The sequence below is a fragment of the Girardinichthys multiradiatus genome, chromosome 13, assembly GCF_021462225.1.
Source record: "Girardinichthys multiradiatus isolate DD_20200921_A chromosome 13, DD_fGirMul_XY1, whole genome shotgun sequence".
NCBI classification, from domain to species: Eukaryota; Metazoa; Chordata; class Actinopteri; order Cyprinodontiformes; family Goodeidae; genus Girardinichthys; species Girardinichthys multiradiatus.
The window spans coordinates 31,013,228-31,032,440 of record NC_061806.1 but is presented as its reverse complement, the minus strand read 5'-3'; the positions used below and the strand labels follow the sequence as shown (position 1 = coordinate 31,032,440).

Genomic DNA, 19,213 nt, shown 5'->3' with positions numbered 1-19,213 from the left:
GACAGAAGAAATAGAAATCAAGTGCTATACCTTTATCTCACTGAGATGCTCTGGAGTGACTTAAAACCGTTTGTTCAAACAGTACACCCAGAGACTGGTAGATGGCTACAAGAAGCATCTTCGTGAAGTTATTTAAGCCAAAGAGCAACTTATAGTGAGTAGGGTGTCGTAACTTCTTCCTCAACTAGATGCTGTTGATATCTTTTGTTAAAATAGTAAAAATGGCTCATTTTTGTTTTTCACCTGTAATTTAATCACTTTGATTACCAGAGATTAAAAATGACATTAAGCTTTTTTTAAATAGACAAATTTAGACAAAGCACAATGTTAGAGGCAACATAATCAATTTTATTTCTCAAATGTACTGTACACCGTCACAGTTTACAACACAGTTTTAAAGATAAATACAGAGCAAAATAAATGTATTTCATACAAAATAAAATCTGAAAAAAGTCCCCAGTCTGACTGCCGCACAGCCAAAATCCTAACAGCCTCAACAGACAGACTTTCTTTGTTTATGTAGACGCTTCATCTGTTGTGTGAGGCTCAGAGCTGAGAAAACCTGTAGGAAGACAGCTCAAACGTCTTCAAGAACCATTGTTTGAGGTTCAGACACCTTCTGTTTAAGTATTTAGGATGACCAAAACCTGACCAAGAATCCAAGTAAGCATAAATTCAGGTTTCATTCATTCTAATTTTTCAGTGGACTAAAAGAGTGCAAACAGTTTAAATGAAGCCATTGCTGAAGTTATTTTGCTACCAGCATGGCTCAGAATAGGCTGAACCTTTAAAAACTCAGTCCCCTCACCTGCTGCTAATTTCTCATGATGTTAAACCAGGCTTCATGTCGCTGGCCACAGAACTACATAAATGGAAATTAAAATCCTATTATTTACCATTTACAGCAGGTGTAAAGGTAAATGATACTGAATTTCATTTACACACCAAAAACATAAAGGCCGAACTTACTCTTACACACACGTACATGTAGTGTGCACACACACACACATATATATATATATATATACAATAAGAGGATGTGCTCAGAGTGCATGCATGCACCGCAGTAGGCTCAAATTCAGCTTTTAATTGAGCCATTGGAGCAGCTCAACATTTCATTTTCGTTGGGACAAAGTAGGCATGTTCTCTTGTATGAGGTCTCCTAATCAGAGAAGATGAGATGAAGCCACCAACAATTACAGCTGAATCTGAAACCAGTAAACTGTCATGTAAGTTCACCTGATTTTTGTCTTCGTTAGAGGCCACTACTGCGTCAATAACTTATAAAGCAATAAATAAATCAATAAATAGTTCCATAAATAGTTATCTTGATTGTAACACTTTGATATACAGTATAATTCAAGGTTTATCAGTAATTACTTCCACTATTTACATCAGCACACCACACAGTGTGCACACACTTCACACACACAAACCAGCTTCAAGCACATGCACATTTCTCTTAACAAAAGAATCACACAGATACACAGTTACTCTTTAGTGTTTCCCTAAAGACACTCAAAGGTTTTCTTTCCCAGACTGATTTAATGGTTTATTCTGGTGAATGCTTCTATTGTATGACAGTTTGCACACATTACCTGCTGACATGTTTTTTATTTGGACATTATGAGGAACAGATGGAATACAAAAGGACTGTTTTAATCAAGAATCATTTACTATTTTATAAGAATACACCATGGCAACATTTAGGTCATTTACGGCCATATAAGTGGAAACAATTTGTAAATGGTCCTGAAATAGAAAAGCTCTACAAGGTCAACGTTTCTTACATTTTACCAAGCTTAATTTCACAACCTTTTAAACAAAAGTCAGGGGCCAATTATTGGGAAAGAAAATCACGGTTACTTTTTATTGATCTTTAATAAATATTCAGCTTGACTCAATCGGAGGTGTTAAACTGTTAAAACAGGAATGGATTGTTATTGTTGTTCATCATCTCATTTGGTTCACTGCTTATGGTGTCTTCACTTTTTGTCTGTGGGGAAACACTTATAAATGGATTTACATCTGCTGAGTGAACTCCAAAAAAACTAGGTGGAGCATCTCCTGTTCCCAAAATATTCCCTACAGTATATTCAAAATGCAACATTCCAACTCCCCATTGTGTCACAGGTGTTGCTATTCCAAAAGCTGGAGCATCCTGAGCTGCATGAAGAACATGGGCAGAAGAATGAGGCGTTCCCAGAGCATGTAACGGTTCCTTAAACTGGAGAGTTTCAGCAGAAGGACTGGCAGCCCCAAAAGAAGAATGAATAGCACCATGAGTGGGTGCTAGGCTGGAACCAAAAGGATTATAATTTGGGGCTAAAGTTTCAGCGAAAGCCCCTGATCTGGCTGAAGGACCAGATATCGGGCCTTTGAATGTGCCTGGGAAATGAGTGCGAGTGATAAAAGGAGGCAGGGGAAGGAGTGAGGGTGGGATATGCAGTTTGAAGCATTCCAGCAAAGAGAAAGTGCACCAAAGTGGAGCAGAGAGAAAAATGAGAACATGTCGGCAAGTTACTGTACTCTACTTTCTACAAAGGGTAACTTTACAGAAGGTCATTAACATTTGCTACATACATCTATATGCGACAGTAAGACCACAAAGGAGGGATGGGTTTGTACAAAATCATCATAAGCTTTTCTATATAAACCCATTGATAACTGCTGGTCAATCACACAATCTTAGCTCCTTTTTATAAAACTTTTTTTTTTCTGGTGTGCTTGTGAAATATCACCACAGAAGCAATTATATGTTTTGGTTCCAAGTAAAACTAATCATGCCTCAAGTGATCTGCAAGTAATTATCCACAAACGTTGTGTCCCTAAGGGTATTTGTGACCCAGAGTGATGCTTTTTTTTTTACCTTACCGATGGATTGTGTTTGGGCGGCGAGCATGTTGACGAGGGGCTGTTTGGCTTTGGGGTTTGGGGCAAACAGATTGTCCAAGTCAACCAGTGACGCCCCCGTAGGGCCCAAAAATGAAGCAGTCTTTCTACGAATCTCCTCTTCCTTTGCTGTATGCTTTCCTGAAATAAAATACAGGTCCAATGCTACTCTAAAAGGTGTTTTCTATAGGGGACATGTCAGAGAGGAAGAGAGAGCAAAGTGGAAGAAAAGATTAAGATTATTAAGTGACTGATGCCTAAAGTACAGATGATGTTAAGTAGAAGTGTTAAAGAAAAAAAGGTTTCACAAGCAAAAGCTTTTTTCTATAGATGAAAATCATAAAATAGCAGAAAAATTTCTATAAACACAAACAAAGCCACACATTTCGGATTATAGAATAGCAATTTTCTGTATTGCACTAGGTCAGCAGGCAGAAAAATATCATACATGCATTTCAGTAGACTAATCAGAAGTAGGTTTACATAATCAGAGCAAAGCATCTTAGAGCTTATTGTAAAGTTGACAATCATGGTATGCTTTAATGAATGATTGAGGGATGATCACAATACATAAAAAAATAACAACTGTACTTTACCTGCAGAATTGCCACTTGCATTGCTTGGTGCACCCCAAGGATCGTTGACTTTAGATGAACCGTCTCCAAACGGGTCGCCGGATTGGGAGGAGTCTGAGGGAGGAGCAGATGTACCCCATGCATCATCTGATGCCACTGGAACAGAAGCTGAATAGGTAAACAAAACAGAAGTACAGGTTTAAACTGCAACAGCAAAACTCAAGCTAGGTCGTACCTTAAAGGATAAAGCATATATTATTCTGCAATAGCCAAACGCTTCTGAAAGAATGAAAGAAACATTTTTATTGTGATTTGTCGAATTTATTACAGTGTTTTTGATATTCTACTGTTAACATGTGATCCAAAGAAATGGATGCAGCTTGCAACTGTGTATGTATTAGTCAGTTGCAGATTAGGTTAATCAGTGGTTTTCCAAAAATGATGTGGTTGTAGTGCAATACCTGGCTGTTGTGGGAAAGACAAACCTAGGCTGCTCCCAATAGCGTCATGCATGCGAACATGCTTAAATGAAGGCTAGAGGAACATTTTGATGTGTGGCACAAATGTGGCCAGCATTATGAGTGGTCAATAATCCCAGATAAGAGTTTTATAAATGCTCTCCATTGATTGTAAAAGTAAAATTGCCCACAGTGATTGTGAGTAGGGCTGACACACACACACACACACACACACACACACACACTTTTGTGAACAAAATAGTGTGTCTATAAGTAAAACCTCAAAACAAGAAGCAAGAATATCTGAGAGGATACTCAAAGTCGAAAACCTGTGAAGGTTCTGGAATGCTCCAGCTTCCTCTCCAGTCCAAATAGATGCATGTTTTAGTCCAGTGTGATTCACATTTCCAATGTATTTCTGAGTCTGCATGGTGCTGCTTTCTACAATATCTGTGAGGGACAAGCCATCTGTTCTGTTGTTGTGATGGACTCACTCTAAGCTTAATAAAACAGGAATAGAAAATGTTGGACATTAATTACAGAAAACTGCTAATCTTCAAGTTATCATTATATCAGCTACTGTTCACTGAACAGCAAAGCCTTTGTGGTGGAAATTTTAATCATCTGTATCTCCCCAGTAGGGCATGCTAGGAGTCTGTATACCCAGATAATACAGAGTGAATGGATCTGCTATTTTCTTTTTTGGATAATTTATCTCTCACAGTCAACTAGGACACAAAAACTAAATTGATATCCTTGTGAGAACTACTTTTATTCTTTCTTCTGTTCTGTTTGTTGCTTCTTCTCTTCTGAGTAGGCAGTATTAAAACCTCAGCTTTGTCACCCCCTATGAGCCTCCTGTGAAAACTTCATACCTCTGAGTTAAAAATAGTACAGATATAGGTGCATGCTGGGAGGTTCAACAGCTTGCGTAAGTGGATACATACAGCCATGTCGAGGGCCATGTTGAGTTATTAAGACTCAAAGGTTTGGAAGAAAACACTGGAAAAAGTTCCAGCTGCTGATCAAACTGGAATCTTAAATATTTGTCATGTTCCAAGAACTGAATGAGAGTTTAAGAATTTTTTCAATTGTTTCTTACCCGGGGCTCCCCATGGGTCATCATCTGGTTTGGATGCATCTCCAAATGGGTCAGAATCATCAAGTGGTAATGAGCCGTCCCCCCAGGGATCACCACCCTTTGTTTCCTTTGAGGCACATGGTGCCCCCCAAGCATCAGAGCCTTTGGCAGGTGGAGAACTGGCATGACCTGCAGTTTCTTGGGGTGAGCCTACTGTAGGGGCTCTAAAGGGATCTGAAGAAGCCTCTGTTGGTGGACTATAGGGCACTGTAAATGGGTCCTCTGTTGACGGTGTTGTTGGTGCATCAAAGGGGTCTTCTTTTGTAGCTTTTGACGTTGTAGAAAAAGGATCCTCCTTAGTTGGTGTTGTTGGTGCAGCAAAATGATAGTTTTGAGCAGGTTCGGTTGGTGATGAAAATGCCGCTTTAGGTGGCGTTGTGGGACCAGTAAATGAGTCAGCTTTAGGTAATGTTGGTTCTGCTAATGGTTCTTCTTTAGGAGGTGTTGATACAGGAGCAGTGAAAGGATCATTTGCTGGGACACTGAAAGGATCATCTTTCAGTGTAAATGGATGGTCTTTTGAAGCTTCAAACGGATCATTCTTGGGAGCACCAAATAGATCATCCTTAGGAGCATTAAACGGATCCTCTTTCGAAGTTTCTTTGGAAGCACTAAATTGATCGTCCTTTGGAGCACTGAATGGATCATTTTGTGGAGCACTAAATGGATCACCCTTGGGGGGTTTAAATGGATCATCTTTTGGAGCACTAAACAGATCGTCCTTTGGAGCAACAAACGGATCGTCCTTTGGAGCAACAAACGGATCGTCCTTTGGAGCAACAAACGGATCGTCCTTTGGAGCAACAAACGGATCGTCCTTTGGAGCAACAAACAGATCGTCCTTTGGAACATGAAACGGATCGTCCTTTGGAGCATGAAACGGATCATCCTTGGGAGCATGAAACGGATCGTCCTTTGGAGCAACAAACGGATCGTCCTTTAGAGCAACAAACGGATCGTCCTTTGGAGCATGAAACGGATCGTCCTTTGGAGCATTAAATGGGTCGTCCTTTGGAGCATTAAATGGGTCATCTTTTGGAGCAACAAATGGATCCCCGTTGGAAGAACTGAAGGGATCTGGTTTATCCTTTGGAGCAGTAAATGGATCTTCTGTGTCTTTGGGTGCGTTGAAGGGATCAGGTTTGTCTTTTGGTGCCGTGAATGGATCCTCATCAGTTTTTTCTGCCACGAATGGATCTTCAGTTTTGGCAACACCCCATGGATCAGTACTAGGTTCTTTGGGAGCTCCCCATGGATCTGTTTTTACTTCCTCCTCCTCTTTCTCTCCAGCCCATGCATCACTTTTTGTGTTATCAGCTTTTCCTGCATCCTCCCATTTAAGCTCATCTTCGCTCATCTTGGCCTAGAACAAGAAAATAGAGAATTGTCAAAACAAACAGGCTGTTGATCAGAAGGTACTGTACTGTTTTGTTTTGTGGAGCAACAAACTTGCTTGAATCCAGGTAATTTTATTTAACATTTGCAGCTTTTCCCTGGTTACATCTCACTGTATACATTGGTGGATGGGATAAAAAAAAGTGGGTAGCATGCGTGTTCCTCATCCCACTTGTTTTATCTAACTCACCCGTCTCACAGCATCTTTCTTCTCTGCTTCTTGTCGAAGTCGCTCCTCTTTGCGAGCAGCAAAAGAAGCGGTCAAGTCAGCCACAGATGGAAGGTTGTCCAAGCAAGGAAGCCCTGAAGCTCCAGCAACATAAATGGGTTTGTAGTTTGGATCCTTGATATTGTCTGTGGATGATGCTAGTGGGAAGAGAAAGGAAAGAAAATATCATAATCTGCATGAGATGCTCACACAGGTAAACAAGGGAAAATAATATGTTCAGCAGTTATACTTCAAGCCAGAATATCTCACCAGCAGAACCTTTGGATGTCTTTTCTCTGGTCCTCACAGCAAACTCTCTCTCTGCCTTCAGTTTTTCATCATCCTCCATAAGAACAAGAACAACCTTCGCCTTCTCTCTTACATTCACTCCCTATGACAAATGTTTTAACAATAATCTTTAATCTACGTAACTAGTAACTGACCAGGCATGGGCCAGTTAGATGTATCAAGGTATGGTAAGGTTTTAAAGAGTTAGAATGTCTAAACTGCAAGTATTTCACATCCTGCTGCTTCTGTGGTTAAAGGTGCCTTTGATAAATTATCAGACTGACTGGCACTGAGTGTACTGATTATAAAGTTGTGCAGCACTGCACCTACCCCCACTTGTTGTTGCACACTGCTGATCAGCAGCCTGAAAGAAGGCTTCCAAGATATACAGACTCATCGTTGTGTTGAAACTAGAGGAGTGCAACCCATCAACTTAGGAGGTAACACTGTTTTAAAACTACAGTTGGCAAGCTACAGTCAGGATGTCTGTTAATTAGCCAAATACAGGCTGGCTAGTCCGAATAATTAACCACCTATAATATCAGCCAGCCGTGCTTGTGTTACTCAAAATGCACAATATTCTGTGCAATAAACACCAAGTAAATTTAGGGTATTTATTTAATTTTTTATGCTTTTCTCTGTATCAAACTTAAAATAACCAAAAAATGTATTTTATCGATAATAGTATTAGGACTGTAATATTCAGTGTGCTATACTACTTCAGCAGCAGTTATTTTAACTGCTGCTGAAGTAGTTAGTATTAAACAACAGAATCATGTTAACAGATCATGTTAAACATTTTGGTTTAAAACTTTTTTGTACCTGCCATGATACCATGAATTGTTTCACCACAGGTTGTTAAACCATGATACTTTCATACCGACCCATGCCTAGTTCTGAAAATATGAATAGAAATTTACATGTACGGAAAAACATAACACTTTACAAAATATCATAATCATAATTAATTTTTTTGTATATATAAAACAATTTTCATTCAAGTCCTGCAAAAGCAATGACCACTGTGAATGCTTCCTCTAAAGGCTAAAGGCCTTTACTGAGTGTTTCCAATCTTGTTTTACACCAAACCAAAAGGTTGTGAGGTTAAAAGGCAATGAATATTTTAGTACCAATAATGGATACTCTTAATGCAGTGCATAAACCATTTGCTGGTCATGTAGAAGGCTAAATGCTTCAGATACAAACAAGCATCACCTGATCTTTGCCATCCTTTTCCACAAAGCGATACTCTGTGAGAGCTTTGACGATGTAGATGTTTTCTTTCATTTTAAGCAGCACACGATCATCACCGGTCTTCAGGAGGTATTCCAATAGAGTCAGAGACTGGGAAGAAAATTACAACGCAATCAACATATTACTGTAGCAAATAAATGGCAGCAGTTTTGCCTTTTTCTTTTCTTTTTTTTTTTTGCTGTACAAATGTCTAATGATTAAACGGTGAGGAAATGGACAAAAATTAACATTTGTAAATAAAAAATTAGCAATGTAAATAAAGTCAGCAGAAGCAGATATTTGTGTTGACCACTACTAAACTCATATGGTTAGATTACTGTGAGAGTTAGTGATATGCAGGATTTAATTTCCAATAAAAAACTAAACATCTCAATATAAAACAGAGAAAATGACATTGCACGATCTAACTGAGTTTGGTTTATAAAAACAATCTGATTATGAATTCTATTTAATTGAAGTTTAACAACTAAAACTTTTTGTACTTCACCTCAACTATACTGAAAAGGGATTTTAAATTTTGCAACAATGTGTATTACAGAGTAACTTGAAGATTTACCTCGTTTGGTCACATATTACTAACTAAGGATGTTGTGCTATGCTGTCACCACATGCATTTATATAATGACATTACAAATAACCATACAAATCAACATAAATCATACTTCTATGTTTTTGGGGGTATTTGTGTGCTCATTGGAAATTAGAAAACTTAGTTTGTAACTGATTACTAACTCAACATAAAGAAAAATAGAATCACTGAGCAATAGTGCAGAAACAGAAGTTATGTCTTTGTTTGATGTTGCAGATTGCATATGGACCAGTGATGACATTTTAGCCACACAGATGTCAAAATTCTGAATATATACAAAATATTATAATGTTTAATTGAATATCTAAGCACTTGACAAGGACTATATAAGCACATCAAAGTTCTTTAATCAACTGTTCAACAGAATTACCCACTTTTACATGAATAAAGCAAAAAGTGCAAATGGCAGAATGCTGGCATTTCTAACAAAACAATTAAAAATCTTTGGACTCAGTAACTCTTTCCAATGACAGCAAGGTCCATTATTAAGTGACCAAATTTTGCAGCAACATTTTGTGTCCGCATATTTCACTTATGCGGATTTTTTATTGAATGTACTGACTATTCACAACAAAGTACCTAATTATGCACTTAAGTGTTCTCAATTACTTGAACATAAATAAAATGCATTTATAATGTTTATTTGTATTTTACACACCTTTTTGGTGACACACACGCTCAATTTTATCGTGTCCGCAGTGCAAAGTGGTAAACCTTCTCAGAAAATTTAGGCCATCTGATTCCAAAACTTTTATTTTTTTTGTAAATAACTTGATAAACTAGACTCAACTTTATCTCAGTATGCAATTTAATTTGGTGGATAATTTTTTTCTGTTTGCTATTTTATCCATTTTTTATACGTCCCAGTAGTGATTTTCCACCCTGTTAGAATGTGTGCAATTGTCTTCCAAAAGGGACCACAATTCCAGAAAAGCCATTTACAGGAAGTGACATCATTTGATTTTGGAGGGATTCAACTGTGGAACAGGAGGTAAGCCTCAATTGTGATTTTCTCCCTACTTGTTTTAATCTTAAACATGTTACACCTGTATGAGTCAACCTTAAAATTCCATTCTGTTATGTCAAATTATGGGTTATGTTTATTCACTTGAAAAAAAAATAAAAACATATTAGAATAAATTATTCAAGGTGTGTTATTCTGTTGAAGGTTAGCTAGCTAAATGTTGATCACTTTAATAGCTTCAGCTAGATTAGCTAAAAAAATTCCACCCTGTTGGGTTCCACCCTGTTAGGTCTCTGAACCCAACAGGGTGGAATGGGGACCTAACAGGGGGGAAATATGAGTAAAGAGTATTACTTTGAATTATTATAATACTTTTTTTATGTACAGATGTGTATCTATGTATTTTAAAAGTGTAATACAATAGAATGCATCATGGAAAAAAAAAGTTGTTGAAAAAAAATTGTGAAATTATACACATTTGTTAGGAAATGGCACCAGCGCTTAGTGCAGCGGAGCTACAGCGTTGGTACAGGGCAAAGCGTGATGCAGACCCAGAAAGGAGAGCCAGGTACCTGCAAAAAGAACGAGAAAAATGGCAGCAGGACAGAGAGACAGGAAAAAAGAAAAGAATTGCAGACCTTACTGGGCGAGAAAAGCGTGCCCAGAGGAAAAAGTGGAGGAAAAGAAAGAGAGAGGCAAAAGCCAGGGAAAAGGCCATGGGAAAGGCCATGGCAGTAATACCTATATATTCACCCTATACACCCGATACACCTAATGCCCCGAATACACCAACAAGTCCTTCATCTCGGCCCAATACACACAATACTCGCAATAGGCCTACTTCCAATGTACCAACAGGCCCCTCACCTGCAGAATATTCAAGGTTTGATCTCTGAATTGCATTGGATTATTTGTTACTGTAGGTTCATTCTTAAAACACGAGACTAGAAATGCATGTTAAACTTGTGTTGTGATTTTTTTCTGTTTTAGGCAAAGAAAGTTAGGCCAATGTCAGAAAAGAAGAATTAAACAAAGGCTGGAAAAAGAAATTGAAAGGCTTACAGTTTTTCTGGCAAAACAAAAAGCAAAAACAGAAAAATACAGAAAGAGGTGGCAACGGAGTCAGCCCAAGACCTATCACCAATCACCTCGAGCAAAACTTGACAGGATCCCTGATCGTTCTGTCCCTCTGAGTATACGCAGGAATCTACTGCTGCATGGTTCAGTTGTGGAAGAAATACAAAAAAAATACCAAAACACACAAAAAGAGAGAGAAAAACAGATGCTTATAATGCTGGGAAACATCATTAAAAAGTATAAATTACAGACACTTGCACAGAAGACCTTTGGATTTTCACAGAACAGAACAAAGTTGCAGGTTGAGATCACATCATTTAACTGGAAAGCAAGGAATATAAGGGAAGCTGCAAAGGAGAAGTTGGTAGCCTTCTTCTTAAGAGATGATGTCAGCCGAATGACAACTGGTAAGAAAGACACAGTCACTAAAAAGAAGCAAAAGAAGCAGAAAAGGCTGCTATTGGATACTTGCAAAAACTTCTACAGAAGGTTTCGATCTGAAAATATTGACCAGGTGTCCTTTTCCTTTTTCTGCAAGTCAAGGCCATTTTGGGTTGTACGACCCACTGAGAGTGATAGAAAGACATCTCTCTGCAAAATCCACAAGAACACTGAGTTCTTGGCCAGCACCCTCTACAAGTGTGGGCTTTTATCAACCAAAAACCTTGAACAGTTGGCTGATGCGATAAGTGTGCAACTTGGACTCAAAAGCTTGCGCATATGGAGAATGTGACGCTTGCAGCACCACAGCTGTACCTACACTTAGACATGCCTCCAACAACATGATTACCTTCTTCCAGTGGGCCACAGAGACCTCCACCTCAGGTGAGGAGAAAACATCCATCATAACGGTCAAAAAAGAACTCACTAAGAGTGAAGATGAAGTTGTTGAGGAATTCCAGGAACGCATGGTGAAGTAACATCTCTTTAACGTTCGCTGGCAATACAAGGCCTATAGGAAGCTTAGAGAAATTCTCCAGAGCCATGAATGTTTAATTCATGTCGATTTTAGTGAGAACTACAGCTGTAAATATGCCAACGAGGTACAGTCTGTGCATTTTGGGGGGTCGCATCAACAAGCGACTCTACACACAGGTGTATTATACACAGCAATACAGGAGGCTCCCCTTACCTTCTGTTCAATATCACCATCGCGAAGACATGACCTTCTGGCAATCTGGGCTCACCTAGATCCAGTCTTGGATATGATTCAAGACAGATTTCCCAGTGTCAGCTGGCTCCACTTCTTCAGTGATGGGCCTGCCACTCAATATCGGCAGAAGGGTAACTTTTTCCTTCTTTCATCTGAACCACTCAGAAGAGGCTTTGATGTGACCTGGAATTTTTTCAAAATTCAAAAGGGCCCCAGATGGTGTTGGAGGTACCCTAAAACGCTCAGTCGACAGGCTTGTTTTCATGGGGGAGGACATCCCTAATGCAAAGATGCTGTTCCTCAAGCTGAAGGAGCAGGAATCAGTTGTGGAGCTCTTCTTTGTAAGTGAGGAAAGTGTGGAAGCAAAAGTGAATGAAATGCTGCAGGTAAGACAATTTTGAATGGTATTCAAGTTTTATCTTGAATCTGTCCATATGTATGTCTTTCAAAACTTATCTTAAGTCTACTATAAGTAACAAGATTATCAGTAATCTCCTTTGAAATTATCAAATTAACATAATTGGCAACATTCATATTGTTATGACCTTGCCATAGTGAATCTACACCATCAAATACAATCTAGTCAACCTTGTACAAAAGTTTTTGTACACAGTTTCTCACAGTTATTCATGGTGTATTTTCACTATAACAAGGGTACAAATTCTTACTTGAAATCAAACCAAATGGTGTGGTGATTTCAGGTGATGGAATACTGCCAGCGTTATGAGGTATACTCCCTAAGAAACATCTTTGTCATTTGTCTTTTTCCTTTTTACACACTGTAGGTTCCCCCATTGAATCTGGTGAAGGGAACAATGAGGATCCACCAGGTGATCAGTAGCTGTAAAGGCAAAATCCACTACAGGGACATCACCTGTGTGTGCCAGAGAGAGGAAGGGCTGATTAACTGCCCATGTTTCGATGTAAAAGAGGCAATCTTTCAACCGGATGAGGAAACTCACAGGAAAGGAGCCATAACGGCATGGCAGCCAGAAGTCATCACAGGTGACCATGTTGGTCGATGGTGTGTGGTCAAATATGACCATGACTATTATCCTGGCATCATCACCAAAGTGGAAGATGGGAACATTGAAGTGAACTGTCTCCATAAAAAAGGAATCAACAAATACTACCGGCCCAGCCCAAGGAAAGACATCAGTTGGTATGATGACAGCCAGGTACTTTGCCTGACAGAGGAGCCAAATGCTGTCAATAAAATATATCTGCAGCTCAGTCCTACCACATGGAGGTTAATTGAAGAGCAGATGTAGTCTAGATGCCCATCAACCTCATGCCATTCATGAGATGGTTTGTTTGTCAATGTTAATTACCAGTTCATGTTTGATGTTAACTTGTAACAATCTTGTGTTGTTTTTACCAACTGCTTACTTTCCACTGATTTTTCATGTTTAGGAAATGTGCTAAGGTGTTTCATTGTTTTTATATGAATCACAAAATAGCCAAAATAAAATATTTCTTATTTAAGTCTTCTCTATTATTCTGAACTGAAGTATGCTTTGTCTCTTCTCATTATGCTCTACATCTCATGTTCCATGTATCATGGAACCTCGTGCACACATTTAATGTAATGTTTTGTTTCCTTCAGTTTTCACAATTCAAGGAAATCAAGGAGGACATACAGCTGACATCCAATTTCTGTAATTCCCCATTATTTGGAGTTCCAGTCATTCTAAGTGGCAAAAAAAGATAGAAATTATCAGACAAACAAAGATTTTCCACCCTGTTAAGTTCTGTTCCACCCTGTTATGGTCTGCTCCACCCTGTTAGTAAAGATTTTTATTTAAATAATTTTTAAAAAGCATTAACTAATGTGAATATCTTTGTGCCATATCCGGGAGTAATGAACATTAAATGTATAGATACATAAAGGTTTTTAAAACTATCAATATTTTCCATGCTGTCAGTAAAAATGTGTAAAAATTATAGCGTACATTTTATATTACAAACATGTCGGTGTTGTAACAAAATATAAAGAAACTAAAACTTGAAAAAAAATTTTTACAAACGTTATGAAGCTAAAATGTTGCTGCAAAAAAAGAATCACCCAATTACTTCTACACAAAAATGGAAAAAAAAACAATTTCAATATATCGATTCCCATCATCTTCCTCACCTTGTGGATATGTCTCCAGTTCTTGTCGTCCTTCAGGCGTTTCCAGAGCATTGTCATAATCTCACTGCAAGCCACGGCGTTGTAGGTAAGATCAGAGATGTCAGCCATCTGAGAGCTAGATGGACCCCATGGATCGTTGGATGTCGCTTCTCTAACCTGCAAAAGAATCAAAGGGAGCAGTGTAAGTGTCTAACAAAGCAAAAGGATTGATTAAGTCGATTAGACTATTCATCAAAACAATAAAAAATCTATAAAATGCCTGAATACCAAATATAAATCTTGATTCTGCTTTAATCTGAGGTACAGATCATAATAACGAATCTGCTGTCAATACAAACGTATAAGACCCTAATGCTGTGAATTGTTAATTTTCTGGATGCAGCTGTACCATAAAGTCCCACCGTTAACACAGAGCATTATGCAATAATGTTAACCTGAAGGAACATTACAAATCAAGAAATGTCAAAAAGTAGATGTTACTTTTCAAAGACAGAAAATACATACATACAGCTTAGTCATTATTAATGATGACTGACAGAAGACAAATGGATATATTTCAATTTTAAGAAGTTAGCAAAAACATGAAGAACACATCAAGAAAGGAGAGTCAACAAAAGAGGTTGCAGGTTGTTTAGCTGACCTGTATAACTGCTGTAGTTACTTCAACAAAACTCTAGCATTTACCAGATCCTTTTGAAGAGGTACTAAACTTTACAAAAATTTGCAGTTTTTTCATGTAACTAAAGCAAACGGTAAAGACTCAAAAAGTAAAGATTTACAGCAGTACAGTACTAAGTGATATATTCCCAAAGAGCCTACTGAAGAATAGAACATCAGTGTGATGATCCATTGAAGGACTAAAATTGGCCTTTAATATTTAAACATCTCCTTATTTACACCTGCTTTTCATCAAGAAGTAAGGATAAGTAGTCTTGAGGTAAAATAATTCTACTACTAATAAGAGAGCAGGACATTAAGATTAACACAAGTTTAATTTGATATATAAGTCCAATGATTTCCAATGCATACTTGAATACAAAAGAATAATACAAAACAAGAAAGATTACCTAAGGCCTTAGGGAGAGACTCGACTCAGCAAAGCTAGGTTGTATTCACCGAGTGGTCTGTCTCACTATCAGTGCTAAAGCTTTTTATACCTTTAGTGATCTTCAAAACTGACTGCTGAAACCTCCCCTCCAGGAATTATTTACGAAGCTACAGGTCCCTAATGACGTTTTCTACATTTCTGTGTCGCCGCTGTAAATCAGCCACCCCCCATGGGAGTACTTTATTATCTAAACCATGCCCAACAACCAGCATTTTACTGCTTACAGCTGCTGGCAAACATCCTGTCCTGAGTTTGACCCTTCTTCCAGCCTGAAGTCTGCTGTGACCTCTCCCCTGCTGTGACCCCTCTCCCCGTGGTCCTAGGTTCACAATACATGATATATTTCAATTTTATGCATACCCATGCAAACTGAACACATAATATGAAACTAAATTATTTTAATTCTCAACAGTAGGAAATTGTGGCTTTAGACCAAAAAGACAAAGGTATGCAGGAAACCTCACCAGCCATTGTGGACTAGTGCAGATTGCCAGTACTTAAGACAAAAGAGCAAATTGCTACACACTAGTCAATACGCTGTTACTTGTCACTCACTAGTCATTATGCTGTGACTTATTACTCACTAGTGAAAATATTGTGACATGTTACTCAGTAGTGAATATGTTGTGATATGTTACTAAGTAGTGAATATGTTGTGACATGTTTACATACTAGCCAATATGATGCATCTTGTTACACACTAGTCAGTGTGATGCAGGAGCCTTTCTGCATGGAATTTGCATGTTCCTATTGTGCAAGAATTGGTTTTCTCTGGGTGCCAGTCCAAGCACATATACTGACTAATTAACTAGTGCAACCTTATAGAAAGAAGAATGATATAAAGCCATATTCTGAGTAACAAGAAGTTAAAAAGTGTTTATTCTATCTATTCTAGGTCTATGCATCAAATGACAGTAATCAAATCTTAAAGATAACACGATAAAAACGGTAATGAAAAATTAATCTAGGCAAGAGTGGGAATAAAGTAACTCCTATTTAAAATATAATTATTATAAATTATATCATATTTTAGTTTAGATTTTTTCATGCCATAATAAAACCACTGTGAAAATCTCAAACCGGCAGATACCTAGTGTTTAGCAATATATGTGTGGTTGTGAAATGTTTGAAGGATACATTGTATTGACATGAAGTAACGCTTATTGTTAATTGAGCACTTAACAGGTAAATTGTAATTAAATTATTAACTTACTGGTCAATATTAAACTTCCGGTTTTAAGCGTTACAAGTATGTTGTACAGTATGTTGGATGTTTTAGAACAGAATAGACACAGCCCACCTATCAGTGTGAGCCTGATATCCCCTAAGATGCATTTTAATTTAGTTTCAGTCATAGTCTTTTCACAAAAATCTCATTTAGTTTTAGTTGCATTTTGGCCACTTGTAGCCATTTTAGCTTTGGTTAACCAAATCTTACTATATTTTAGTTGACAACATTTCCTTTAAGTTTAAACGACAAAAATATAAAAGCATAGAGGAATATCTGTTTAGGTTCTCATTTAACTTAAAAAGAAAGTTTATTACACCCAGAGAAAATATTAATCCTAGAATGAAAAGGTTTATTCATTCATTCATCTTCTATACCGCTTATTTCATAGTGGGTCACACGGTGGCTGGTGCCTATCTCCAGCAGTCTACGAGCGAGATGCGGGGTACACCCTGGACAGGTCGCCAATTCATCGAAGGGCAACACAGAGACATACAGGACAAACAACCATACACACACTCATTCACACCTAAGGGCAATTTTAGAGACACCAATTACGCTAACGATCATGTTAAAACGTACATTTTGTCTTAACCATATTGTATCAATATAATTCAAATGGGAAAGGAAAACATAGTAACATAATTTTTAATGTTTTGGCATCTGATTTTGATCAACTCTCCAGCAGCATAACATCATATAAGGATAACATGCAGAACAATATTTTGTGTACAGATGTGTTGTGTGCAGGCTGTGTTGTGTGCAGGCCCTTGGTGTGCCGCTTCATGCCAGAAAGCTGCATTTCAGCTGTTACTTGGACCTACATTCTCAATATATAACCATATAAAGGATGATTGGTGGTACCTAGTGAGCCACATTAAAAACACTACAAAAATGTGTTCAGTTTACCTTGACCTCAGCCTCAGAGTAATTCTGGACCAGGTTCTTCAGCTGTCTTCGAAGCATTGAAGATGTCATGTTGTCCAGCAAAGGTGGGGTATGCAACCACCACAGTCTGTTTAAGAGAAAAACAATAAGCTATGTGTTCTAGGAGCAATGCTTGAAAGATCCAAAAATAAGTACATTTAAACACATACAAATGGATAACGGTAGATACCTTGATTGAACTTTGCCTCGTTTGTTGAAGTATTAGTTTAAAAAGCTTGCGTGAAGGTTGTGGATCAGTGACCTTTCATCCTGTGGTTCTCTCTGTCTCCTGACTGTACCGGTTTGTATCAGAGATTCAGGAACCAGGTCCTTACAGCTGCAGAGACGGAACCAGTCAACATTAAAAGGTGCTGAGGCGACGTTTAGAAAAAGGCCAGATGATTATGACAGTGACGCCAAACAGGCTTGTTCCCTCCAGCGACAAAAACGGATCCTCACCTAGGTTTGCCAACTGTTTTGCTAAGCTATAAGCTAGTTAGCATGGTTGTGGAAAAAGATCAGTTATAACCCTGGCATATTATGGGACAGCAGAGTGTTTATTCTGGTCTAAAGCAGCTAAACGCAGTCGCGCTTACAAGGATATAATCCAAGAATCATTTTTCAGCACCTCGGAGAGCGACGGGGAGCTACCGTCAACATGGCTAACGGTCCATCGCTGGTGTCAAGTTTGCAGGAATTAATTTACATATAAAATAAAATGCTAATCATATGATGTATTTTAGGTCAAGAAACGGGCACTGTTTGTAGCTTAAAATAGCACTAAATGGCATACCATTTTTTTTTTTTCAAAAATAAATCAGACGTATTCAAGGAAAATAAAGCACCTACCAGAGATATTCAGGAACCTTCGAGCAGACACGAAGCAGCGGTTTCCGCTTCCGCTGATATCAGCACATGCACCAACCCCCCACCCCATGCGTCCACTCCCACCAGATTTATTTATGTATTTATTCATTATACGTTAGTTTTTCACATAACCCGATTTTTTGCACTCCATGGCCATATTTTATTGTAACCGTAGAAAACTCATATCAGCTTTTCTAAGTCCGCTATGTTGTAAAAGCTCTCTCCCTTATGGCAGAACGTTGTAACATATAATCTACCCCATGTGGCCGTCAGCAAACATGTTGGTGAATTTCTGACAAAAATTGGCATGGAGTGTCTACCAGATAGAAAAATAAAATAGTGATAATAATAATTTATTTTTCAAGTCAATTTGTATTGAAAATTTTAGACTTGCAAATTATATATTCTCTGAAGGAACAGAGAAATTGGTTTTGTCGGGGTGGCAAGAATAAGAACACAGTTCCTTTTGGTCTGGATATTTCATATTTCACAATAACGCAATATAGAAATCTTGGGAAGCCCTTATAGGTCCCTCTCACGACAACATAAAATAATAACGTTTTTGTTGGGGACCCAAAGACAGGGGAGCAGGAGTGTGGTAAATAAACGAGATTTTAATGAAGGTGCGAGTGGTTACTACACTGACAACACTAGAGTGGGAGAGACCAATGATGATTTCCCAGAAGTTCTACATTGTTGATAACTATGACATTTCTTGGCCAGGAAAAAATGTTTTTCGTAAAAGACCAAAATCTATCTGTTCTTGCGCAGTTTCTGCAATCTTTTCTTTTTGCCTGTTTTATTTGCTATTCATCTGTTTGCACCAACAGGGCTGCATGGTGGCACAGTTGGTAGCACTGTTGCCTTGCAGCAAGAACGTCCTGGGTTCGATTCCTGACCAGGGGACTTTCTGCATGGAGTTTGCATGTTCTCCCCGTGCATGCGTGGGTTCTCA

The 19,213-nt window shown here is 38.2% G+C and overlaps 1 protein-coding gene across 2 annotated transcripts; it reads right to left on the bottom strand.

The window, feature by feature from the left end:
• Positions 1–327: 327 nt before the first annotated feature.
• On the bottom strand, positions 328–18,317 carry epn1b (epsin 1b). Of its 2 annotated transcripts, XM_047384659.1 has the most exons (11): positions 18,241–18,317; positions 17,582–17,728; positions 17,374–17,479; positions 14,129–14,284; positions 8,173–8,301; positions 6,940–7,060; positions 6,652–6,827; positions 5,028–6,429; positions 3,489–3,635; positions 2,875–3,033; positions 328–2,388 (listed from the first exon to the last, which is right to left on the bottom strand). In XM_047384659.1, the coding sequence occupies exons 3-11, from the start codon at positions 17,440–17,442 to the stop codon at positions 1,922–1,924; spliced, it is 2,826 nt and encodes a 941-aa protein (XP_047240615.1). In that variant the 5' UTR covers positions 17,443–17,479; positions 17,582–17,728; positions 18,241–18,317; the 3' UTR covers positions 328–1,921. The 2 variants fall into 2 exon arrangements, with proteins under 2 accessions (XP_047240615.1, XP_047240616.1); XM_047384660.1 differs by lacking the exons at positions 328–2,388; positions 2,875–3,033 and adding an exon at positions 3,048–3,076.
• Between the last annotated feature and the right edge of the window lie 896 nt (positions 18,318–19,213).

Excerpts from the sequence above, each read along its gene's own strand:
- epn1b (XM_047384659.1), bottom strand. The coding sequence starts at position 17,442 with ATGACATCTTCAATGCTTCGAAGACAGCTGAAGAACCTGGTCCAGAAT. Across the intron at positions 8,302-14,128 it reads ACTGGAGACATATCCACAAG|TCTCTGACTCTATTGGAATA; the intron begins GTGAGGAAGATG and ends TTTTCTTCCCAG. Across the intron at positions 3,034-3,488 it reads TGCAAGTGGCAATTCTGCAG|GAAAGCATACAGCAAAGGAA; the intron begins GTAAAGTACAGT and ends ATTTTATTTCAG.